Source organism: Muntiacus reevesi, chromosome 20 (assembly GCF_963930625.1).
Source record: "Muntiacus reevesi chromosome 20, mMunRee1.1, whole genome shotgun sequence".
Lineage (NCBI taxonomy): Eukaryota > Metazoa > Chordata > Mammalia > Artiodactyla > Cervidae > Muntiacus > Muntiacus reevesi.
Window position 1 is genome coordinate 3,106,721 of NC_089268.1, and position 26,681 is coordinate 3,133,401.

The following is a 26,681-nucleotide window of genomic DNA, read 5'->3' on the forward strand; positions in this document are numbered from 1 at the left end:
CTGGTTGGATCTCTGCGCAGTCCAAGGGACTCTCAAGAGTCTTCTCCAACAACACAGTTCAAAAACATCAATTCTTTGGTGCTCAACTTTCTTTATAGTCCAACTCTCACATCCATACATGACCACTGGGAAAACCATAGCCTTGACTAGACGGACCCTTTTGACAAAGTTATGTCTCTGCTTTTTTATTTGCTGGCTAGGTTGGTCATAACTGTCCTTCCAAGGAGTAAGCATCTTTTAATTTCATGGTTGCAATCACCATCTGCAGTGATTTTGGAGCCCCCAAAAATAAAGTCAGCCACTGTTTTCACTGTTTCCCCATCTATTTGCCATGAAGTGATGGGACTGGATGCCATGATCTTAGTTTTCTGAATGTTGAGCTTTAAGCAAACTCTCCTCTTTCACTTTCATTAAGAGGCTCTTTAGTTCTCCACTTTCTGCCATAAGGGTTGTGTCATCTGCATATCTGAGGTTATTGATATTTCTCCCGTCAATCCTGATTCCAGATTGTGCTTCATCCAGCCCAGCTTTTGATTTACCATTCAAATCTGATGAGATCCTTGCTGGATAGAGTAAACTTCTTGTTTAGTCACTAAGTCATATCTGATTTTTTGCAACTCCATGGACTCCTCTGTTCACAGGATTTTCGAGGCAAGAATACTGGGGTGGATTGTTATTTCCTTCTCCAGGTGATCTCCCTGATTTGGGGACTTGAAACCTGAGTTTTCTGCATTGAAACCCGCCCTGTCTTTTGCTTGCACGCAGATTCTTCACTGCTGAGTCACTGAGGATGTCACTAGGGTACCTTATAGGGTATCTTATCCTTTCATCACTTCAAGGACTAATATATCCTGCCACTGCCTTCTGGTTGTTTCCACCATTCTATCTTCCAGCTCAGTTATTCATTCTTCTGCCTCAGTTATTCTGCTCTTGGTTCCCTCTAGTATATTTTTAATCTCAGTTATTGTGTTGTTCATTTATTTCTTATAAGTCCTTGTTAAATATTTCTTCTATTTTCTTGATCCATGTCTCTATTCTACTTATCTCTGTCTCCCTTTTATTTCCAAGATTTTCTATCATCTTTACCATCATTGCTCTGAGTTCTTTTTCAGGTAGACTTCCTATTTCCTCTTCACTTTTTGGTCTTGTGGGTTTTTACCCTGCTCCTTTATCTGCTGTATGTTTCTATGTATTTTCATTTTGTTTAATTTACTGTGTTTAGAAGATCATAGTTCCCCTTATTTGTAGAATCTGCATACAGCGCCCCCCCCCCCACCACAAATGGGTTTGTGAAGTTTTCCTGGTTGGGGGGACATGTGTTTGTGTTCTGGCGGATATAGCTGAATCTCCTCTCTCTGAAGGGCAGTGCCAAGTCCAGTAGTGTGTTTTGGGGTGTCTATGGGTTTGATAAGGCTTCAGGTAGCCTGTTTGCTAATTGTGAGGGTTGAGTTCCTGTTTTGCTGAAGGTTTGGTATGAGGCATCTATCACTGGTACTTGCTGCCCTTTGGGTGGGACCTGGTCTTAGTGTTATGATGGAGACCTTTGGGAATGCTCTTGCAGATTAATATTCTATGGTGTTGGAAGTTCTCTGATGTTCCAAAGCTCTGGACTCACGTCTCTCACCTCTGAGGTTCAAGCTTGACCCCTTACTATAGCACCAAGACTTCACAGGCCATGAAGCATTGAAGAGAAAACCCCTAGAAAGACCAATGGTGAAAGCAACACTCAACAGTCAATTACACTGAAAGAAACTAACACACAAATAGAAAAGGAGAGAGAAAAAGTAGGAAAAAAAAAAAAAAAAAAGAATAAGAATAAACACCAGAATCAGAAAAGAAGACAGCACTCACACTAATAAGCAAACTCCAAATTATAAATGAATTCTAAAAACTAGACTAGGAAAAATACAAAATCGAAAAAATGGAAAATGCAATATAGTTAAAGAGTACTATAAAAATAGGAAAAGGCAACAATTTATCTAAAGGTAAGATTTTTTTAAAGGGAAATGTAAGTTTAAATGTAACTAAAATTAAAAGAATAATAATAAAAAAAGAACATTAAAACAATACAAAAACAAGCAAAGAAGGGGAAAAACACATAAGAGAGAGTAATAGAAGATTGTCATCCTGATACCTCAGTTGTCCTCTCCACATAGTGATCCCAGTCAATCTGCTTACTCAGGAGGTCCTCTAATATTTCTAGGAAGATCTCTGGACCTGCTGTTGGTGCTGTAAGGTCTGTTCAGACTCCGATCTGGGCTTACTCCAGCATGAACTTGCTCCCAAAGTCCACAATTGCCCCAAAGTCCACAGTCTCAGGCTACCTGTGGATATTTAATCTGGTGCACCTGTTGCTGCAAAGTGACGTTCCGTCCACTTTGCTCACTCAGCACCTGGTGCTCTGCTTTGGTTTTGGCCCCACCTCTGCTTGTAGACTACCCTTCTGTGTCTATTCCCTGCCCAGAGCAAAGGGGATGAAAGCAGTGACTTATTAGGGCTCACTTGCTCAGTCAGGCCGGTGAGAGGGCGAGCGATGGCATTTTCAGTTATGGTGTTTGGGGAGTGTCTACTGTGCCCAAGGCCTGTGCGAGGCCACTATATTCAGAGGTGGGTAATGCACTCTCCTCTGGGGTTGTGACTGCAACACATGTGCTTTGTCCCTTGCCTCCAGCTCTCACCTTGGCTTTGGCAGTTCCCCAATCTGGGATTGTAAACTGCAGCCGAGTCTTGTTCTGCCTCTGGCACTCGTGCTGGCTTTGACAGTGGCTTTGGCCAGATGTATCTACCTCTGGGATTGAGCAGTTCACAGCCATTGCTCATCCCACCTATGCCATTCACAAAGGCAAGTTCCTGTGTTCTGTGATTGCAGGGAGTTATGAGGGTCCCAGCAGCAAAATCCCTTGCCTCTCTGGGAGGCCCAGGCTTTTCCCTTGACCCCCTCCATTGTGTCATACTAGCTCCCTCAGACTCTCTTTCATGGCTGGCACTCCTGATCTTCTGCCTGGGGTCCAACCCCTCAAGCCTGAGTCTCAGTATCCAGCCCCCACTCACTGCGGTGGTCATGCAAGCCACTCCTCAGCTGGGAAGGGCCGTTTGGCAATGATCTCTGTGGTGAATTCCCTGTTTGGCCTCCTGAGCACCTGTTGTTACATTCTCCTCTGAGGTTCCAGAGCTCCCCCCACCCCCACCCACGAGGATGTTCTTATAGGTTTGGAATGCTTCCTCTGGCATAAACCAGACAGAAGAACATGAGCACACCAGTTGACAGTCTATCTCAAAACTCTGATCTCAAAAAAAAAAAAAAAAAGTATTTTCAAAGTTAAAACAAATGCTCTATTTGAACAAACTACTTACAAAAAAAATACATATTTTTGTGGATAACATTTTAAAAAATAAATGCACTTAGAAGAATTCTGGGTTATTTGTACTGTTTAGATATTAAGAAAAAATTACATGAAAGTGTTTCATTTATTGACATCTGGCAAGCTTGCTCCTGTAACTAGTTTAAGTTCTGGTGAGAGAATGACATGTGAATGTATCCCTGAAACTTTATGGTCTTGGTTGCAAAAATTAAATGGTTCAATCAGTTGTGTTCATAGCAAAATATTGTGAAATAAAATGTATATCCTATGGCAAGATATAAATTTAAATATAAAAAAAATACTCTCTCCCTGCACGATATCTGCACTAAGCATCAACCAGACCTTCCCCACTGGCAGAAATGCCTGCTTAACCATAATGAACAACAGCTTCCCAGCACCAATGAGAGATGTGAAAAAGTAAAGGAAATTTTGATATTTAAAATATATTTACACATGCATTCTCAGTTGCTCAGACTTCCCCAGTGGCTCAGGGGTAAAGAATCCACTGCAATGTGAGAGTCAGAGGAGACAGGACAGGTTCAATCCCTGGGTGAGGAAGATCCCCTGAAGGAGGGCACAGGCAACCCATTCCAGTATTCTTACTCAGAGAATTCATGGGCAGAGGAGCCTGGTGGGCTACAGTCAACAGGGTCAAAAAGAATGACCAGAGTGCCTGAACACGCACACACTGTCCATGGGATTTTCCAGGCAAAAATACTGAAATGGGTTGCCATTTCCTCCTCCAAGGGAACTCCTCGACCCAGGGATCAAAGCCACACTGCCTGCATCTCCTGCATTGACAGGCAGATTGTTTACCAATGAGCTACCTATATACCTACCAGAATATATTTATACATATAAACAAACAACCTAATTTATCCATTTTTCACCATACACTGAGATAGACTACTAAGGATATAATACCTATTTAACACTAAATAACACAAAATATAACATACAAATATACATCACTACATTAAATCACCCTAGGATTCTGCTTAGAAATTCTTCTCTAATATAGGAAATTGGAAAAAAAGAAATAATATCAATGAGTACAGATATTGTAGATAATCACAACATGCATCCATATGTATAACTTGCTCCCATATCTAACGTTTACCATGTGTAAGAAACATAAGGACTGATGACAAAGCAACAAATTTGGTTTATGTTCTCAGCACAAAAATGCCAATGACCTTTTCTTGTCTAAGACAAATCTTTAATTATTCTACTTGGCCAAACAAAGGGACTAAGAAAGAAAACTGCCCCAGTCTTGGTCTGGAGCAGTATTTTCAGTACGATGCAATTTACTTCCCATCCTAGAAACCATTTGTTATTGTTGTTCAGTCACACAGTCATGTCTGCCTCTTTGCGAACCCATGGAAAGCAGCTCTCATGGACGCCAGGCTTCCCTGTCCTTCATCATGTCCTGGAGCTTGCTCAAGTTCATGCTCATTGAGTTGGTGATGTGATCCAGCTATCTCAACCTCTGTCATCCTCTTGTTCTCCTGCCTTCAATCTTTCCCAGAATCAGTGTCTTTTCTAATGAACTGGCTCTTCACATCAGGTGGCCAAAGTGTTGGAGCTTCAACTTCAGATTCAGTCTTTCCGATTTCAATTCAAGACTGACTTCCCTTAGGATTGACTGATTTGAACTCCTTGCAGTTCAAGGCATTCTCAAGAGTCTTCTTGAACACCCAGTTCAAAACCATCAATTATTCAGCGTTCAGCCTTATTTATGGTCCAACTCTCACAGCCATACATGACTAATGGAAAAACCATAGATTTGACTAGATGGACAGTTGTCAGCAAAGTAATGTCCCTGCTTCTTCATATGCTGCCTAGGTTTGCCATAGATTTTCTTCCAAGAAGCAAGAGTCTTCTAATTTCATGGCTGCCATGTCAATCTGCAGTGATTTTGGAGGTCAAGAAAATAAAGTCTGTCATTGTTTCCATTGTTTTCCCATCTATTTACCATGCAGTGACGGACCAGATGCAATGATCTTTGTTTTCTGAATGTCGAGTTTTAAGCCAGCCTTTTCACTTTCCTCTTTTACTTTCCTCAAGAAGCTCTTTAGTTCCTTTTCGCGTTCTGCCATAAGGGAGGTGTTATTTGCATATCTGAGGTTATTGCTATTTCTCCCAGCCATCTTGATTTCAGCTTGTGCTTCATCCAGCCAAGTGTTTCACATGATGTACGCTGCATACAAGGTAAATAAGCATGGTGTCAATAAGCAGCCTTGATGTACTCCTTTCCCGATTTGGAACCAGTCCATTGTTCCATGACGGGTTCTAACTTGCTTCTTGACCTGTACACAGGTTTCTCAGGAGGCAGATAAGGTGGTCTGGTATTCCCAGCAATTTAAGACTTTTCCACAGTTTGTTGTGATCCACACAGTCAAAGGCGTTTGTGTAGTCAATGAAGCAGAAACAGATTTTCTTTTCCTGGATTTCTCTTGATTTTGGTATAATCCAACAGATGTTGACAATGTAATCTCTGCTTCCTCTGCCTTTTCTATATCCAGCTTGAATATCTGGAAATTCTTGATTCACGTACTGTTGAAATCTCACTTGGGAGAATTTTGAGCATTACTTTGCTAGCATGTGAGATGAGTGCAATTGTCTGGTAGTGTGAACATTCTTTGGCTTGCCTTTCTTTGGGTTTGGAATGAAAATTGACATTTTCCATTCCTGTGGCCGTGGTGGAACTTTCCAAATTTACTGGTATGTTAAGTCCAGCACTTTCACAGCATCATCTTCTAGGATTTAAAACAGTTCAGCTGTAATTCCATCACCTCCACTAGTTTTGTTCATAGTGATGCTTCCTAAGGTCCATTTGACTTCATACTGCATGATTTGCGGCTCTAGGTGAGTGATCACACTATCATGGTTATCTGGGTCATTATACTCTTTTCTGCATAGTTCTTCTGTGTATTCTTGCCACCTCTTCTTAATACTGTCTTATTTCTGTTAGGTCTATACCGCTTGTGTCCTTTATTGTGCCCATCTTTGCATGAAATATTCTCTTGGTATCTCTAATTTTCTTGAAGAGATCTCTAGTCTTTCCCATTCTATTGTTTTCCTCTATTAATTTGTATTGATCACTTAGGAAGGCTTTCTTATCTCTCCTAACTCTTCTTTGGAAATCTGCATTCAAATGGGAATATCTTTCCTTTTCTCCTTTGCTTTTAGCTTGTCTTCATTTCACAGCTATTTGTAAGGCCTCCTCAGACAACCATTTTGCCTTTTTGCATAGAAAACCCTACAGTTAGTATCAGAAAATTACTAGAGCTAATCAGTGAATTTAGCAAAGTTGCAGGATACAACATCAATACATAGAAATCACTTGCATTTCTATATACTAATAATGAAAAATCAGAAAGAGAAATTAAGGAATCAATCCCATCCACCATTTCAACAAAAAGAATTAAATACCTAGGAATAAACTCACTTAAGGAGATGAAAGAACTGTACCCATAAAATTATAAGACACTAATGAAAGAAATCAAAGACCACATAAAGAGATGGAGAGATATTCTATGTTCCTAGGTAGGAAGAATCAATAATGTGAAAATGACTGTACTGCCAAATGCAATCTACAGAGTCAATGTGATCCCCATCAAATTACCAATAGCATTTTTAACAGAACAAGAACAAAAAAATTCACAATTCATACAGAAACACAAAAAACCCTGAATAGCCAAAGCAGTCTTGAGAAAGAAGAATGAAACGAAAGAAGAATGGAGCTTGAGGAATCAATCTTCGTGACTCCAGGTTACACTACAAAGCTACAATCATCAAGACAGTATGGTACTGGCACAAGAACAGAAACATACACCAATGGAGCAAGATAGAAAGCCCAGAAATAAACCCATGCACCTATGAGTATCTCATTTTTGACAAAGGAGGCAAGAATATACAATGGGGCAAAGACATCCTCTTCAATAAATAATGCTGGGAAAACTGGACAGCTACATGTAAAAGAATGAAATTAGAAGACTTCCTACCCAACACCATACACAAAGATAAGCTCAAAATGGCTTAAAGACCTAAATGTAAGACCAGAAACTATAAAACTCTTAGACTAAAACATAGGCAGAACACTCGATGACATAAATCAAAACAAGAACCTCTATGACCCACCTCCTAGAGTGATGGAAATAAAAACAACAGTAAACAAGTGAGATTTGATTAAACTTAAAAACTTTTGCACAGAAAAGGAAACTATAGCAAGCTAAGAACACAACCCTCAGAATGGGAGAAAATAATAGCAAATGAAACAACTAGCAAAGGATTAATTTCAAAAATATACAAGCAACTCATACAACTCAATGCCAAAAAAACAAACAACCCAATCAAAAAGTAGAAAAAGACCCATTCAGACATTTCTCCAAAGAAGACATACAGATGGCTAACTAAAGCATGAAAAGATACTCAATATCACTCATTATTGAAGTGAAGTGAAGTCGCTCAGTCATGTCCAACTCTTTGCGACACCGTGAACTGTAGCATCCAACCTGCATTTCTTATATGTCCTACACTGGCAGGCAAGTTCTTTACCACTAGTGCCACCTGAGAAGGTCCAAATGGGAATAATCAAGGTTATAAACAAAGATAGGGCTATGGCTGCCAGGATAGTTACAGATAAAGACATGAATTCTTCAGAGTCATCACTTGCATTCTCTCTTGTCTGATTTTCCTTCTGTTGGTCCCTTCTCCTTGTCCAGTGTTATACTTGATCATCGTACCAAACTACTACTCCTAGCATTAACATATTTCCCTTCTTCTGTTTTGCTTTAATCCATGCAGTTATCAATGTCAGAAAGTAGAAAACGTATTTATTCACTTATGTATTGTCTGTCTCTCCCATTGGAAAGCAAACTCCAGGGAGATCCCCCCCCCCTCACATTTATTACTGTGAACTAGAGCTGCAAAATCAGATAAGTTTTAACCATTTGCTAGAAAAATAAAATTATATAAAATATTCCTTTCTGTTCAGGTCATGTGCCAGAGAGGCAAAATTAGCAACACTAGCAATAAAAATTTACCAAGAATTTATTTTTATTTTAATCAAGTGTTTACTAAGGTAAGTTTTTTTCACATCTAACTCTGTGGTTTCAGTTGTGTTGTGGTTTCAACTGTGCTGTCTTTGGTAGTTAAGGTCTTATCTAGAGTCTAACAAGCACATTTTATACTACTATACATTATTGATGTCACTATTAAATTTTTTAATTTTCTTTCATTTTTAAAAAGGAACAACAAGGATACTCATGAAAACATGACGAACCACCCAAAATGTAATCAATATAGAAACAGGATTTTAAATAACAGGTAAATTGGAGAAGAAAATGGCAACCCACTCCAGTATTCTTGCCTGAAAAATCCCCATGGGTAGAGAAGCCTGGTGGACTACAGTCTATGGGTCGCAAGAGCTTGCCACAACTGACCGACTAAGCACACAGCACAATATTAGTAAATTAAACCTAACAGAAAGTTAATAGAATCAAATTTGTTTCTTGCTAGATTTTTCTAATAATTATGTTGGTAGCTAACCATGTTCACAGGAAAAATAGAATCCTATGTAAAAATGTCCAAATATGTGGAAATGATATATACATTTATTTGTTTTAAAAAATATGAAGAGACTACATGGTGACTCTGGGTATGCAAAGCTAAGACATTTCTCTGGTCCATGAAAGTTAACAGTGTAATGAGTGAAACAGAAAATTTCAGTAAAATATGTTTTATGGTTAAGTAAGCCTATCACAGGGGTTAGGAAATCTCTGCCTGATCTAAATCTTAAAGACTATGTGAGGGCATAAAAACATACAAAATGAACTTTCTATTATATAACTTTGAGATATCTGGAAAACATATAACAAATAATTAAAGAATATATGAAAGAATAGATATAGATAATTATGTGTCAATTTATCCTCATATACCTAGAAAATCTAAACATGCTTACAGTGGAAGACAAAAGCTATCCCTTAAATACTTTTATTATTTCTTCTAAATATACTCTTAACTAGAAGCAGGATATTTGGCCAAAAAGTCATCCTTATGAAATTATACACGGTAGAAAGCAACTAAAATTTAGTCAAAATTGAATACTAGCAAGTAGCATCCTTTAGCAAATTACAGAACTGATTATTAATCTTTTTTTGTTGTTGTTGTTTTTTACAGTACCCATACAGTATGCCTTGGTCAAACACCATACACAGCCTTATTACAATAAAGATCAAACATGCATGGTACATTCACAAGTTCAGTAACATTTCTTACTATAAATTCCTCCCTTTAATATTTCATATTAATAGTTGAGCAACTCCTAAACTATCTCTCAGCAATTTTTATAGTCAGAATTAAAATGTCTGATTATTTTATTTTCCCTGGTAACATATCAAGTAAGAAAAAAGTATGGCCAGGTCAAATGATACTCCCACAACACAGTCACCCTTTCTCAATTGATTTTAAGAGATACTTTATGAATAAAATCTCTAACAAAACAAAGAATTAGAAAGCAGAAGATATTTCCCATTTATAAATGGGGAAATGATGTAGTTCAGATACAATGTAAATCATTTCAAATATCCAAGTTGATAAATTTACTACCTTATTTGTCTTTTAAGTTAAGTCGTTTAATATCACTGACACATTACAAAAAATAAGTGGAACTCTCATGCATGCATGCATGTGTGTGTGCTAGTAGCTTAGTTGTGTCCAACTCTTTGCAACCCCGTGGATTGCTCCTCTATTTATGGGATTTTCCAGGCAAGAACACTGGAGTGGGTTGCCATTTCCTTCTCCAAAACTCTCTTAGATTTGCAGATAAGTATTTGAAATTGCTTCAGGTAACAGGATCAGAGTGAAGTGGAGTGGAAAGATAAAATGAGGGGATGGGATATATAGGATGGGATCAGAAGATGCAACTGAAGAAAGAAAAAGGGTCCAGTCAGGAAATTAAAGAAAATGAGTACATACATAGAGAAACATCCTACAGAGGACACGAAAGAAATGAACAGATTTGATAGCCGTCTAAACAAAGGACTGAAAAAGAATAAAACACAAAAGTACATGCTTTGGGAGAGAAAGTCCAGTAGCTTATTTTTATGAATATAAAGAAGATATCAGAAAGTGCAGAGTAGTCCTAAAAGGATAAAGATTATGGGAACTGATTGGAGGACAACTCAGATGTGCTTGTGAATATGGCCACCCTGTTACAATTGATTCCCTGTGAATCTGTAGTACAAATTCAAAGTTCATACCTTTGCTTTATCTCTCATTGATCCTTTGCCCAGGATAGACATTTTAGCGCCTGTTTCTTCCTGTAGCCTCTTCAAAGAGTTTCCTCTCGGTCCAAGCAATTTGCCCACAAAATTGAACTAGGAAACAAAATCATTAGAACATCTATATTAAGTAGAGAAAAGCAATGATTTAAACCAAGCAAAACTCATGGATTATGGTTTTTCGAACTTCATCATGGAGAACAGAGTTATGCCTCACACACACACAGGAAACCAGGCTCTCACATACCCAAACACACACACACAGAAACACACACACACAGAAAACCACCCCAGACCTATGAGCTCAGATATACTTTTAAAGAGATGCTTCTTCCTAAAGAAATGCTAGAGTCAGTAATCTTTTGAAAATATAATTTACTCATATAATCACAAAAATCATTTAAAAAGAAATAAGTGAGAAGTACTATGGTTTATAAAATTTCTAAAGGGTTTTCTCTCCAATCAGATTATTGAAATAAAGAAAAAATTTAACATGCCTGTGCACATTCAAAATTGCAAAAATAAAATAAAATAAATAAACAAATAAATAAAAACTTAAATTTATTTTAAATTAAAATTTAACATTCATGTTTGGCAAGCATTGCCTATGCCTGTAAGAGTCCACTTTAAATTTCATGATTGGTAATAAAGAGATTCAACTGTTCTTCAATCTTACCTTCTTTGTGTTAAAGAGTTGTTCTAAAGATCAGCAAATAAGTGATGTGAATGCATACAAAAGGGTTTAAAATGTTAGAAAGAGCATATATACCAAGCAGTTTGCTTACATGCAAAATTCTAGGTCTACAGGCATATATAACCGGTTTATTAATTATGAAATCTGGTTATAAACAAGGGAAATAAAGGCAGTTATCAACATTTGTTGCCAGCTACTAAATGAATATCACTACACGAAATGACAGAGGTAGTTACTCATTAATTAAAAAAAGGCTTAGAATGCATTAAAGACTATGTTGGGCATGGGAAACAGAAACAAACAAAATCAAGTCACTGTCTTCTGCATCAGAGTTATCCTATATTTTTAAATACCCAGAGTAAGAAATAAGCCACACTTAATGGGGAAAGACTGAATCCTTTCCCCATAAGTACAGGATAAAGTCAAGACGCCCGTTCTCACCACACTGTCTCAGTTCTGCACTGGAGTGTGGGTATCTACAGGCATGTGAGATAAATGGACCAGAATAAAGTGCAAAAAGACCACGGTTAGATCAACTGATTCTCAACAAAAGGGCCAGAGCACTTTTGAAAACACTTGAAAAGTAAAATCTTTAACAAATGGTGCTGGAACAACCGGATATTCATATGCAAAAACAAGCACAAAAAATACTTTTACATTCTAACACACATTAAAGCAAAGTGAAGTTGCTCAGTCCTGTCTGACTCTTTGTGACCCTATGGACTGTAGCCCACCAAGCTCCTGTATCCATTGGATTTTTCTAGGCAAGAATACTTGAGTGGGTTGCCATTTCCTTCTCCAGGGGATCTTCCCACCTCAGGGATCAAACTGGGTCTCCAAAATTGCAGGCAGACTCTTTACCGTCTGAGCCACCAAGGACTCCCTGGGCTAGGAAGATGCCCTGGAGGAGGGCACAGCAACCCACTCCAGTATTCTTGCTTGGAGAATCCCCATGGACAGGGAGCCTGGGGGCCTACAGTCTATAGGGTCACCAAGAGTTGGACATGATTGAGCAACTTTCACAACACACATTAAGGCAACTCCTATTTTAAGGTCTACCATAGGCCTAAGCTAAGAGAGAAAGAGAAGTCAGGGACAAAGGAGAAGAGGAAAAATTTACCCATCTGAATGTAGAGTTCCAAAGAATAGTGAAAAGAGATAGAAAGAGATACTTAGGAGAAAGTCTTCTTAACTGAAAAAATACAAAGAAAGAGAGCAAAATAATAGAATGGGAAAGACTAGAGATTCCTTCAAGAAAATTAGAGATACCAAGGAAACATTTCAGAAATGCAAGGACCTAACATAAGCAGAAGAGATTAAGAAGTGGTGGCAAGAATACACAGAACTGTACCAAAAAAGTCTTAATGACTCAGACAACCATGACAGTGTGATCACTCCTCTAGCACCAGACATCCTGGAGTGTGAAGTCAAGCCAACCTTAGGAAGCATTACTATGAACAAAGCTAGTGCAGGTTATAGAATTCCAGCTGAGCTATTTCAAATCTTAAAAGATGATGCTGCTTAAGTGTTGCACTCAAGATGCCAGCCAATTTGGAAAACTCAGTAGTGGCCACCAGACTGGAAAACATATTTTCATTCCAATTCCAAAGAAAATCAATACCAAAGAATGTTCGAACTACTGCAAAACCGTGTTCATTTCATGTGCTAGCAAAGTAATACTCAAAATCCTTCAAGCTGAGTTTTCCTGATAGATCAGCTGGCAAAGAATCCACCTGCAAGGAGGAGACCCAATTTGATCCCTGGGTCAGGAAGATCCCCTGGAGAAGGAAATGGCAACTTGCTCCAGGATTCTCACCTGGAAAATGCCATGGACAGAGAAGCCTGGTGGACTACAATCCTTGAGGCCTCAAAGACACACAACTGAGCAACTAACCATGAATGAATGTGGTACCAATAGCAGGTGAACTCAGAAATTGCAGATGTACAAGCTGGATTTAGAAAAGGCAGAAGAAGTAGAGATCAAATTGCCAATATCCACTGGATCATAGAAAAAGCAAGGGAATTCCAGAAAAAAAAAATCTACCTCTGCTTCATTGACTACTCTAAAGACTTTTGACTGTGTGGATCACAACAAACTGTGGAAAACTCTTGAAGAGATGGGAATACCAGATCACCTTGCCTGCCTCCTGAGAAACATGTATGCATGTCAAGAAGCAATAGCTAGAACTGGATATGGAACAATGGACTGGTTCCAAATTGGGAAAGGAGTACATCAAGGCTGTATATTGTGACCTTGCTTATTTAACTTCTATGCAGAATATATCATGTGAAATGCCAGGATGGATGAAGCTCAAGCTGGAATCAAGATTGCCAGGAGAAATATCAATAACCTCAGATATGCAGATGAAACCACCCTTATGGCAGAAAGTGAAGAGGAACTGAAGAAACTCTGGATGAAAGTGAAAGAGGAGAGTGAAAAGGCAGGTTTAAAACACAACATTCAAACACTAAGAGCATGGCATCTGGTCCCATCACTTCATGGCAAATAGATGGGGAAACAATGGAAACAGTGGCAGACTTTGTTCTCTTGGGCTCCAAAATCACTGCAGATGATCAGTGTAGCCATGAAATTAAAAGATGGTTGTTTCTTGAAAGAAAAACTATGACAAACCTATACAGCATATTTAAAAGCTGATACATCAATTTACCAAATAAGGTCTGTAAAATCAAAGCTATCATTTTCCCAGTAGCCATGTATGGATATGGGAGTTGGACTATAAAGAAGGCTGAGCACTGAAGAATTGAGTTTTTCAAATGTGGTGCTGGAGAAGACTCTTGAGAGTCCCTTAGACAACAAGGAGGTCAACCAGTCAATCCTAAAGAAGTAAACGCTGAGTATTAATTGGAAGGACTGATGCTGAAGCTGAAGCTCCAATACTTTGGGCACCTTATGTGAAGAGCTGACTCATTGAAAAAGCCCCTGTTGAGGGAAGGAGCAGGAAGGGAAAACAGATGGTAAGATGGTTGCATGGTATCATCGACTCAATGGATATGAGTTTGAGCAAACTCTGGGAGATGGTGAAGGACAGGGAAGCCTGGTGTCCTGCAGTCCATGGGGTCGCAAAGAGCTGGACAAGACTGAGTGACTGAACAACAACAATAGATCTAAACACAAACACAAAAAAATAAATTAGCATGCAAGAAGGCCTTTGCAAATTTAAGCTGGGGAAGTTTACTAGCAAGTGAAGAATCTTCATTGAAATATTTACTGATCCAAAAAGCATTAAGAAATTAAATCTGCAAGTCACAGCCTGGGAGAAAATACTCCTCATAAACATATGTGAATAATGACTAGAATATAGAATCTATGAAAAAAAAACTCCATCAAATCAATAATTAAACACACACACAACACACACACATACACATTGCTAAAACAGGAGAAAAAAAAAAAAAGCCAAATATTGACAGTGATGTGGAATCACTAGAGCAATTATTATTTCTAACTTAAAATGATACAGTGACTTTGCAAAGAAGATTGGAAGTTATTTTTGAATTTAAACACAGATCCACTACATCCCAGTAATTCTATACATAAGTATTTATCTAAGAGTAATAAACACATGTGTTCCCAAATTTCCTTGCACAAGTACATTGGGACACTTTATTCATGATCACCATTAAACTGGAAATAAAGCACTGCCCATGCAAAATGAAGAGAAAGCTTATCCACAAAAAGAAAGGAACCAGTCACTGAATGACACAGCAGTATGAAATATCTCGCAGACATACTGAGTGGAAGCAGCCAGATACAAAGGGCATGTCACGTTAGATTCTCCACTGATACAAAAGTCTAGAGGTGCAAAAAATACATGGCTGCCTGTTGGGAATATAAGGCTGAGGTTGAACTGTCCAGAAAGCAAGTGCATAAAGAAACATCCACAGTGATGGTATTATTATTTATTTTTTTGAAAGTATAAGCATATTCCTGTCAAAACTCACCAAGATGCACACTAAGACCTGTGCACTTTAATGTATATAATGTTAGTTGTTCAGTCGTGTCTGAATCCCTGCAACCCCATGGACAGTAGCCCTCCAGACACCTCTATCCATGGGATTCTCCAGGCAAGAATCCTGGATTGGATTGCCATACTCTTCCCCAGAGGATCTTCCCGACCTAGGGATCAAATCTGGGTATCCTGCATTGCAGGCAGATTCTTTACCACCTAAACCACCAGGGAAGCACTTATTGTATGTAAACAGTAAATCAATTAAGAATGAGGGGAAACTAGAAAGCAGAAACTCCATGTAAATATTTAAAAATTAATATCATGGATAAGGTGTTCATAGGTTCGTGGATTTATCTCTGGGCTTTCTATTCTATTCCATTGATCTGTATTTCTGACTTTGTTCGACAAAGAATATACAATGGAAAAAAGGCAACCTATTTAACAAGTGGTGCTGGGAAAATTGGTCAATCACTTGTAAAAGAAAAAAACTAGAACACTTTCTAACACCATACAGAAAAATAAACTCAAAATGGATTAAAGATCTAAATATAAGACCAGAAACTATAAAACTCCTAGAGGAGAACATAGGCAAAACACTCTCTGACATAAATCACAGCAGGATCCTCTACGGCTCACCTCCCAGAATATTGGAAATAAAAGCAAAAATAAACAAATAGGACCTAATTAAACTTAAAATCTTATGCACAACAAAGGAAACTATAAGCAAGGTGAAAAGACAGCCCTCAGATTGGGAGAAAATAATAGCAAATGAAGCAACAAAGGATTAATCTCAAAAATATACAAGCAACTCCTGCAGCTCAATTCCAGAAAAATAAATGACCCAATCAAAAAATGGGCCAAAGAACATTTCTCCAAAGAAAAAAAACGGATGGATAACAAACACATGAAAAGATGCTCAACATCACTCATTATCAGAGAAATGCAAATCAAAACCACAACGAGGTACCATTACACACCAGTCAGGATAGCTGTTATCCAAAAGTCTACAAGCAATAAATGCTGGAGAGGGTGTGGAGAAAAGGGAACCCTCTTACACTGTTGGTGGGAGTGCAAACTAGTACAGCTGCTATGGAGAACAGTGTGGAGATTCCTTAAAAAACTGGAAATAGAACTGCCATATGACCCAGCAATCCCACTTCTGGGCATACACACCGAGGAAACCAGATCTGAGAGACATGTGCACCCCAATGTTCATCGCAGCACTGTTTATAATAGCCAGGACATGGAAGCAACCTAGATGCCCATCAGCAGACAAATGGATAAGGAAGCTGTGGAACATACACACCATGGAATATTAGTCAGCCATTAAAAAGAATTCATTTGAATCAGTTCTAATGAGATGGATGAAACTGGAGCCCATTATGCAGAGTGAAGTAAACCAGAAAGATAAAGATCAATACAGTATACTAACACATATATATGAAATTTAGAAAGATGGTAACAATAACCCTTTATGCAAAACAGAAAAAGAGACATAGATGTACAGAACAGACTTTTGGACTCTGTGGGAGAAGGTGAGGGTGGGATGTTTCAAGAGAACAGCATTGAAACATGTATATTATCTATAGTGAAACAGATCACCAGCCCAGGTTGGATGTATGAGACAAGTGCTTAGGGCTGGTGCACTGGGAAGACCCAGAGGGATCAGGTGGAGAGGGAGGTGGGATGGGGGATCGGGATGGGGAATACATGTAAATCCATAGCTGATTCATATCAATGTATGGCAAAAACCACTACAATATTATAAAGTAATTAGCCTCCAGCTAACAAAAATAAATGGGAAAAAAATTAATATCATGATAAAATTACCACGAAAAATACTAGTCCCAGGCAGTGTATAAAGGCATCTCAATAGACTCTTACAAAATAGAGCCTTCTACTCTGTGCATAAAGTGCGGAAACTATTACAGAAAACATGACTCATGGTTGACCTATTTACTGAACCCAGGCAACAGGAGACTCCTTACCCTTCCTCTGTCCTTAGAATGTATGTTCTGCCCACTGTTCACACACATGCAGCTTTGAGAGTGCTCTGCATCGCTGAGACCATCTGGACTGTGTCAGTGACTGAACCCAGTTAAACTCTTAAGATTCTGGTGGGCATCTTTCTACTGCCCAAGACAAGCCTCATATGTAACTTGCTTTACACTGGAGGAGGAAATGGTAACCCACTCTAGTATTCTTCTCTGGGAAATCACACGGACAGGGGAGCCTGGTGGGCTACACTTTGTGGAGTTGCAAGAGAGTTGGGCATGACTTAGTGACTTAACAACAAAAACAAATTGTCTATTAAACCAGCAAACTATCAGTCTGGTGTGATCTGGTTCTTTTTTAGACTTTCTTTGCCCTTGTTTACAGGGACTAGATTTGAATTTTACCCAGGGAATGCCCCAAATTACAAACCAACAGCAAGTGTCTTTTAATTTCATGGTTGCAGTCACAATTTACAGTCATTTGGGAGCCCAAGAAAATAAAGTCTGTCACTGTTTCCACTGTTTCCCCATTTATTTCCAAGAAGTGATGGGACTGGATGACATGATCTTAGGTTTTTTGTTTGTTTGCTTGTTTTTTATGTTAAGTTTTAAGCCAGCTTTTTTCATTCTCCTCTTTCACCTTCATTAAGAAGCTCTTTAGATCCTCTTCTCTTTCTGCCACAAGTATGGTGTCATCTGCATATCTGAGGTTACTGATATTCCTCCTGGCAATCTTGATTCCATCTTGAGCTTCATCCAGCCTGGTATTTCACATAATATACTGTACATACAAGTCAAATAAGTAGGGTGACAATATACAGCCTTGACGTACTCCTTTCCCAATTTGGAACCAGTCCTTTGTTCCGTGTTCAGTTCTGTTGCTTCTTGACCTGCATATAGGTTTCTCAGGAGGCAGGTAAGGTGGTATGGTATTCCCATCTCTTTAAGAATTATCCACAGTTTGCTGTGATCCACACAGTCAAAGTGTAGTGTAGTCAATGTTGATATTTCTAACTCTGTTTCAACAGTTGTTATGTTTCCTTTCTTATTTCTTATTTTGTTCATGTTTCTTTTCTTCTTGGTGACCCTGGCTACAGGTTTTCCAATCTTGTTCATCAGACAATATATATATATATATATATATATATATATATATATATATATATATATATATATATAACATATCTAAATTTGAAGGGAAGAGTAAAATTTTCATTTTATGAAGATGGTATGATAATATATAGAGACAACCCTAAAGACATAAAAACGACTAGAACTGATAAATTCAAGTAGCAGGATATATGGTTAACATAGAGAAATCAGTTGCATTTCTTAATACTAACAATGAAATATCAAAAATGGAATAATAAAACCCAATGTCTTTTAAAATTACAGTTCTAAAAGGAAGTACTTATAAATAAACCTCACCAAGGAGGTGAAAGACTTACATACTGAGAACTATGAAGCATTAATAAGGGAACCTGAAGATGATTTAAAGAATGGATAGATATCTAATGCTCTTGGATGGGAAAATTAATATTGTTAAAATGGCCATACTACCCAAAGCAATCTATGCATTTAATGTGATCCCTATCAAATTACCCATGATCTTTTTCACAGAACTAGAATAAATGATCCTAAAGTTCATATAGAACCATAAAAGACCCAGCCAAAGCAATCCCAAAGGGGAAAAAAAAAAAAAAAGTTAAGGGAGAGGCATGACAATTCCAGACTTTAGGCAAATGCTACAAAGCTACAATAATCTAAACAACATGCTATGAGCATAGAAACGGATTTATGGATCAATGAAACAGAATATAGAGCCCAGAAGTAAACCTGCACAACTATGGTCAATTATTTTTTGACAAAAGAGGCAAGAATATACAATAGGAAAAGGACAGTTTCTTCATCAAGTGGTTCTGGAAAAGTTGGACAGCCACATGTAAATCAATGAAATTAGAATACTCACAATATAAAAAAATAAACTCAAAATGGTTTAAAGACTTAAACATAAGACATGGAACCTTAAGACTTCTAGAAGATAACATACGTAAAACATTCTCTGACATAAATTGTACAAGTATTGTCTTAGGTCAGTCTCCCAAGGTAATAGAAATAAAAACAAAAATAAACAAATGGCACCTATTCAAACTTACAAACTTCTGCATGACAAAAAAAAATCATAAAGAAAGTAAAATAATAATAATAATAATAATAATAATAATAATAATAACCTAAAGAATGCAAGAAAATATTTGCAAATCATGCTACCTACAAGGGCTTAATTTCCAAAATACACAAATAGCTCATACTGGTAGACAAAAAAGAAATAAGCAACCCAATTGAAAAACAGGCAGAAGATCAAGAGACATTCCTTCAAAGAAGAAATATAGATGGCCACTAAGCACATGGAAAGATGCTCAACAATGTTAGTGTTTAGAGAAATAGAAATTAAAACTGCAAAGAGGTCCCACCTCACACCAATCAGAATGAAAGGGTAGTATTAGTCACTCAGTTGTCTCCAACTCTTCGTGACTCTGTCCCTGGAATTCTCCAGGTAAGAATACTACAGTGGATAATCATTCCTTTCTCTAGAGGATCTTCACAACCCAGGGATTGAACCTGGGTCTCCTGCAGTGCAGGCAGATTCTTTACCATCTGAGCCACCAGAAGAAGACAGTTAGAATGGCCATCATTAATAAAATATACAATAACAAATGCTGGAGAGAATATGGGGTTCATGGGAATGTAAGTTGGTGCAGCCACTGTGGAAAAAATTAGGGAGGTATCTCAGAAAACTAAAAATAGAATGACCATACAATCCAGCAATCCTACTCCTGGACATATTCAAACAAAACTATTATTCAAAAAGATATATGCACCATTATGTTCATAGAAGTACTATTCCTGATGGTCAAGACATGGTAACAATCTAAATGTCCATTAACAGAGGAATGAATAAAGATGTGGCACATATATACAATGGAATACTATTCAGCCATAAAAGAGAATGAAATGATGCCATTTGCAGCAACATAGACGTAACTGAGATTATCATACTAAGTGAAGTAAGTTAGAAAGAGGAAGGCAAATGTTATATGATATCACTTTTATGTGAAATCTAAAACATGACAGAAATGAACCTATCCATGAAACAGAAAGAGAATAAAGAACATAGAGAACAGATTTGTGGGTGCCAAGGGGGAGGTTGCTGAGGGAGGGATAGTTTAGGCTTAGCAGATGCAAACTAGTATATATAGAATGGGTAAATTACAAGGCCCTATGGTATAGCATAGGGGACTATATTGAATACGCTGTGGTAACCCATAATGTAAAACAGTATGAAAATATATAACTGAATTACTTTGCTTTTCAACAATAATTGACACAACATGGTAATTCAACTACAACTGGTACAAAATAAATTTTAAAAAGGATGGTTTCGAATTAGCCACTAAAGATAATATCAATATATTTCCATATGGGAAAGTTATAAAGTTTGACATTTTGCTGAACCTTGATCACAGAGGTGGAAACTGGGCATGGAAAAAGGCAGGGGCAGAAGAATGAATAAAGAAGATATAATGTGTATGTGTGTGTGTGTGTGTGTGTGTGTGTGTGTGTGTGTGTGTGTGTGTGTGTGTGTGTGTGTGTGTATATATGACATATGTATGCGTATACATACATACATATACAATGGAATGTTACTCAGCCATGAAAACGAAACAATGCCATTTGCAGCAATATACGTGAATCTTGACATTACTGTACTAAATGAAGCCAGATAGAGAAAGACAATACCATATGATATCATTTATGAGTGCAATCTAAAACATTACAGAAATGAACTTATATATGAAATAGAAATAGACTCACAGACATAGGAAACAAATGTATGGTTATCAAAGTAGTTAATGGGTAGGTATAGAGATAAATTAGAAGTTTGGAATTAAGACATACATACTACTAGAAAATAACAAGTAAACTATAAGGACCTGATGTATAGCACAGAAACTATACTCAATATTTTTCAATAACCTATAACGGAAAAAATCCAAAAAAGAATACATGTGTGTGTACAACTGAATCACTATCCTTTACACTTGAAATGAACACAAATTGTAAATTAACTATACTTCAATTTAAAAGCTTTTTAAAGTTTAAAAAAAGGAGACTGAGAAAGATGCTGTGGAGTGGAGAGAAATGAAAGGTGGGAGAAATCATAAGTTGTTTGTGGTCTTGATACATGATGCTGGGAATAGTGGTCACAGGAAACCAACAGGGAGACCAGAGGAGAGCCCAGGTGCTGCCTTCAAGATCTGGCAGTTCACTGAGTTAGGAGAATGCACAGAGTGTAGAATGCATTAGTAACCGAAATACACTCTATGCTCAGAGGATTGACACTGTATCATTAATAAAATTATGGAAGACAGGAACAGAAGTTTTAGAAGAAATTTAGTTGTTCTCCACATTAAGAACTCTAGGAACTATGAGTGAACAGACATCAAGAAAGATATTTAACGTGAAAATAAAGGTCTACCAAGGTTCTACATAGGACCATTACTTAGAAGCAAGAAATTGGTAAGGGAGAGGAATAAAAGAGGAAAGCAGGAATACGTATATTCAGAAGAGAAAAATAAGAAACAAGGGCAAAAGACTAGTTTCTGAAGGAACAGGAAAGAATGAGAAACAGAAGAAAGGGAGTGTGTTTGTTTGTTTTTAAATAAATCACTCAACACACAAATATGTATCAAGTGACAATTATGCTCTAAGCGCTTCCACAGGAAAGTATAAATGAAGTCACTAAAAAACCTTTCCTGAAAAACAGCATTAAACCGGGCTATGACCTACAAGAAGTTAGGGCAAGTCAGCCAAGGGGAGTTCTACTGGAGACAAACCAGGAAGAAGAAATAATGTGTGAGAAAACCCAAAGCAGTCAAGTTGGATAAACTGAAAGGAATTCACTTTGGAGATTTGAGAAATGGGGCTAGATGGGAAAAGTAGAGAAAATATTCATGTATTTACTGACTGTGGTAAGAATTTTGGTCTTTATCAATTTAGGAATTTTTAGCCTAATTTATTTATATTATTTATTTCCATTTTATTGAAATGTAATTGATGTACAATGTTTTATAAGTTATGGGTGTACAGTATAGTGATTCATAAATGTTAAAGGTTATGGGGAAGCTCATATTCCATTTATATGTATTGAAAAACACTGACTATACCCCCGTGCTGTATAATATATACTTGTAGCTTATTTTAAATAAGATAGTTTGTACCATTTAGCCCCTACACCTCTATTGCCCTTCCCCCATTCCTCTTCCCACTGGTAACCACAAGTTCATTCTCTAAATCTGTGAGTCTGCTTCTTTGTTCTATTCATTAGTTTTGAATTTTTAGATTCCACATATAAGTGATATCATACAGTATTTGTCTTTCTCTGTCTGACTTATTTCACTTGTGTAATGCCCTCCATGTCCATCCATGTTGTTGCAAATGGCGAAAATTTCATTCATTTTTGTGGCTAAGTAATATTCCGTTCTATGTATATATACCACATCTTCATCCATTCATCTGTTAATGGGCACTTAGGTTGCTTTCACATCTTGGCTACTGTAAACAGTGCTGCAATGAATACTGGGGTGCACGCATCCCTTAAAATTAGTGATTTACTTATTTTTTATTTGTACTGAAGAGTGGGATTGCTGAATCATGGGGTGTTTCTATTTTTAGATTTTTAAGAAACCTCCATACTGTTCTCCAACGCTGCTGCACCAAATTTGCATTCCCACCTGCACCGTAAAAGGGTTCCTTTTCTCTACAGCTTTGCCAACCTTGATCATCTGTGTCCTTTTGATGACGGTCATTCTGGCAGGTGTGGAATGACACCCCACTGCAGTTCCCTGATGGTCAGCGATGCTGGGCGTCCTCGCTGTGCCTGTTGGCCATCTGCATTTCCTCTTCGGAAAAACGTCTATTCAGTCCCCTGCACACTTTTAAAGTGGGCTGCTTTTGTTTTTATTGAGTTGAGCTTTTCCAGTGGCTCAGCAGCTAAAGAATCTACCTGTAATGCAGGAGACACAGGAGACTTGGGTTTGATCCCTGGATCAGAAAGATCCTCTGGATGAGGAAATGGTAACCCACTCCAATACTCTTGCCTGGAGAATCCCCATTGACAGAAGGGCCTGGTAGGCTTCAGTCCATGGGGTTGTGAAGACTCGGACACAACTGAGCGGCTAAGCATGCACACACACACATAAATAGAATATAACATTTAACATTTATGGATCACTATATTATATACCCATAACTCATGAAACATTGTACATCAATTATATTTCAATAAAATGGGAATAAATAACATAAATAAATTAGGCTACAAATTCCTAAACTGATAAGACTAAAATGTATATGATTTTACAGTTTTCTTCATTTAATTACTTTGTGTGACTATACCTTCTTATATTGATCTATTACTAGCTCATATAGGTTTCCCACTTGAATAGGTTTTGTGACACCATGGACTGTAACCTCTGTACATGGAATTCTCCAGGCAAGGATACTGGAGTTGGTAGCCATTCCTTTCTCCAGGTCATCTTCCTAACCCAGAGATTGAACCTGTGTCACCTGCATTGCAGGCAGATTATTTAATGTCTGAGCCATGAGGGAACCCTGACTGACATAAAGGTTTCCCACTTGAATATGAAAATGTTTAAGTGCTAAAGTTGAATGCTGAATAGAGAAAAGGAATACACTATAAAGGATGACTTTACTTAAATCAGTAACCACCAGAGTAAGAGTTAGAAATGTTTTACATTAATTATCTTATTTCATTCTTAGCCAAACCTCTGAGGAAGTGCTGTTTTGCAGACAGTGCAGGCATGGAATTGTTAAGTAATGAATCCAGGCTCTGGGGGAATAATAGCAAGGGATATTTTAAGGACAGTTACTGTATTGGCACAAAGATTCAAGAAAATTCAGGGTGTTTTGTAATCATGAGCATTAATTTAGAGAAAACATACAGATTTTCTAGGTGTAAAACTGAGCCAAAATCCCTGTAATGTAACATCCAGTACACTGTTTTTCTCAACCAAATATGAAATAAAAGTTAAGCAGTGACCTGATGTTCACACTTTGTTGCAACAACCTGAACTGAAATGCTGCCCGTTAGTCATTGTTCTGGATGTTCTGAATGTGTACATTCAGATCCCCTTACTCTCCTCTATTCCGTGTTATGTCCCTGAGTTTTTCGGAACCAGGTGTCACCAGGCTCTTTGCCTTTTGCAACTGGTTGTGTTTGGTCAATAAGACATGATTCAAATAACCAGAGTGTAGGGCAAAGAAGCTGGTGTGTTTATTTTCCTAGCTTCTTCCTTGTTGCCCTGGTTTGGCAGTGATTCTTTTCCCTCTGTTACAGATGCACCTCCTGTCTGCTGGCTCCTCTGTAACTGTCTCTTCCCTTAGCCCTTCAGACTTTGGAGGAGCCAAGCTCCTCACTTTAATATCCCTAGATATCTCAATATGCATTGTTACTCCCTTAGTGTGGACCATACATTGTAAACTTTCCCTCAGTAATCTCCTGTTGACCACCACCTTTTGAGTATGCTGTTTCCTTTTGAGAATCAGACCAAAAATAGTGTTAAGGTATTTTTCAAACTTATGCCTAAACAAGGCTTTCACTTAATAGAGGACTATGCTACATTTATTCAGAGATGTGCTAAGGAATGCAACATAATAACTGAAAAAGGAATGTAAAAATAGAGTTCCATGGGGCAAAAGAATAACCTAAGATCATGTTTAGTTGGAGAGGTTTGGAAAATATTCTAGAAGAAAGCAAGGCTTCATACTTGAAGAAGAGGGAGGATAAAGATGTTTTCTAATATTGCACAATGAGCAAAAATATTTTTCTTGTATATTAAAGTTGTATTAAGCATTAAATTTAAAAATTTGAGAAAACATACACTGTCAAAAATAGAAATCCAAGGCAACAAAAATTTACCAAAGCATCTCAAATGAAACTATGTAAAACTAGAACTGAGTAAGAAAGAGTAACGAAATTGAGAATGAAATTAGAAATCAAAGAAAGGAATGGCTTTCCAAAATCATGTGAACATATTAAAAGATAAAGTGTTCCAACAAGTTATTCAAGCTAGAACATATTTTCATATAAAAATCTTCATGACTAATAATGCAAGACCATACAATCAAAGTATTCCTTTTTTTCTTCTAATCTCTTCTCATTAGATACTATCAGCATGTTTATTGCTAAGGTTTTGCATATTTAAAAATGTTCATATACTTTTTAGAAAGGAAGAAAAATAAATTTTATATCATATATTTAAAGTTACTTATTATTTCACATTTTTATGTAGAATCAGATATAAGTATCTAGTAAAGGCAAATATCAGGAATAAATAGAAACTGCTATTGTCATCATTGGAAATAACTCAGGAAACTCTTGGAGTTATTTCAAGTGGGGCAAGATGGGAAAGGAACAGGCGGGTGTGGAGTACTTCTCTCCATAGAGGCGTCAGGGACATATCTTCAGATGCAGAAGATCCCAGAGTACCAGCTGAGAGTTGGCAGCGGCCCCTGGCTGCCAGAAAGGAATATACAGAGTCACACAAAACTCAGCAGGATGCAGGCAGGAAGGAAAACAGCAGAGGGCAGTGAGGGGGATGGGGCTGGCAGAGCTTAAGCAGAGCTGAGGTCCCTCCACAGGAGGAAGAGTTTGGGAGAGAGAAGAAGCATTTGAAGCTACTGGAGAGTGAAGCGGTTGATCCGTGACAGTCTGAACGGAGTGAGAAGCACATAGACAATCCATGCCACAGCCCTCCGTGCTCCAGACAGGGGCGCGAGTCCCTTGGTATGCATGGTGGCTGGGAGCTGGAGCATACGGATTGGAGAGCAACCCCAGGGTGAGGACTGCTGTTTATTATGGGGCTGTGAGGGAGGCGATCTCAGCATCGAATGCACGTGAAGGAAAGCCAGGCAGCTGCAGAGGCAGGGAAACGCTGCTTAGTCACGTGCACGGGGTGGAGTCCTCACTGCAGACTCTCCCCACATGCTGGCACTAGCATCTGACCAACGGAGAAAGAGCTCTGAGAGGGTGGCCTTTTGAGTGATGCACAGAGGAATATAGAAGGACCACAGCCATGGGTGTCCTTTGAGCACCTGCAGTGCCAAACAACAAAGAAAGGCCAGCTGACAGAGGCTGGAAAAAAAACCCTAATAGCACCATAGCCCCCGCGCCCATGGCCAGCGGCGTTGCTGACCGCCTGATGCTGCCAATGTCCATGATCCAAGCAGCCATGCCACCCGCTGATCAAAACCCATTTTGGTGATGCATCCTCTGCTGTTTCTACTTC

General features: G+C 38.1%; 1 protein-coding gene across 2 annotated transcripts in view; it reads right to left on the reverse strand.

Moving 5' to 3' along the window:
- KHDRBS2 (KH RNA binding domain containing, signal transduction associated 2) overlaps positions 1 to 26,681 on the reverse strand; it is a 682,130-nt gene that overhangs the window by 363,937 nt on the left and 291,512 nt on the right. For both annotated transcript variants that reach the window (XM_065912995.1, XM_065912996.1), the window contains exon 3: positions 10,631 to 10,747. In XM_065912995.1, coding sequence (XP_065769067.1) covers positions 10,631 to 10,747 — 117 coding nt within the window. The remainder of the gene's footprint in view (positions 1 to 10,630; positions 10,748 to 26,681) is intronic.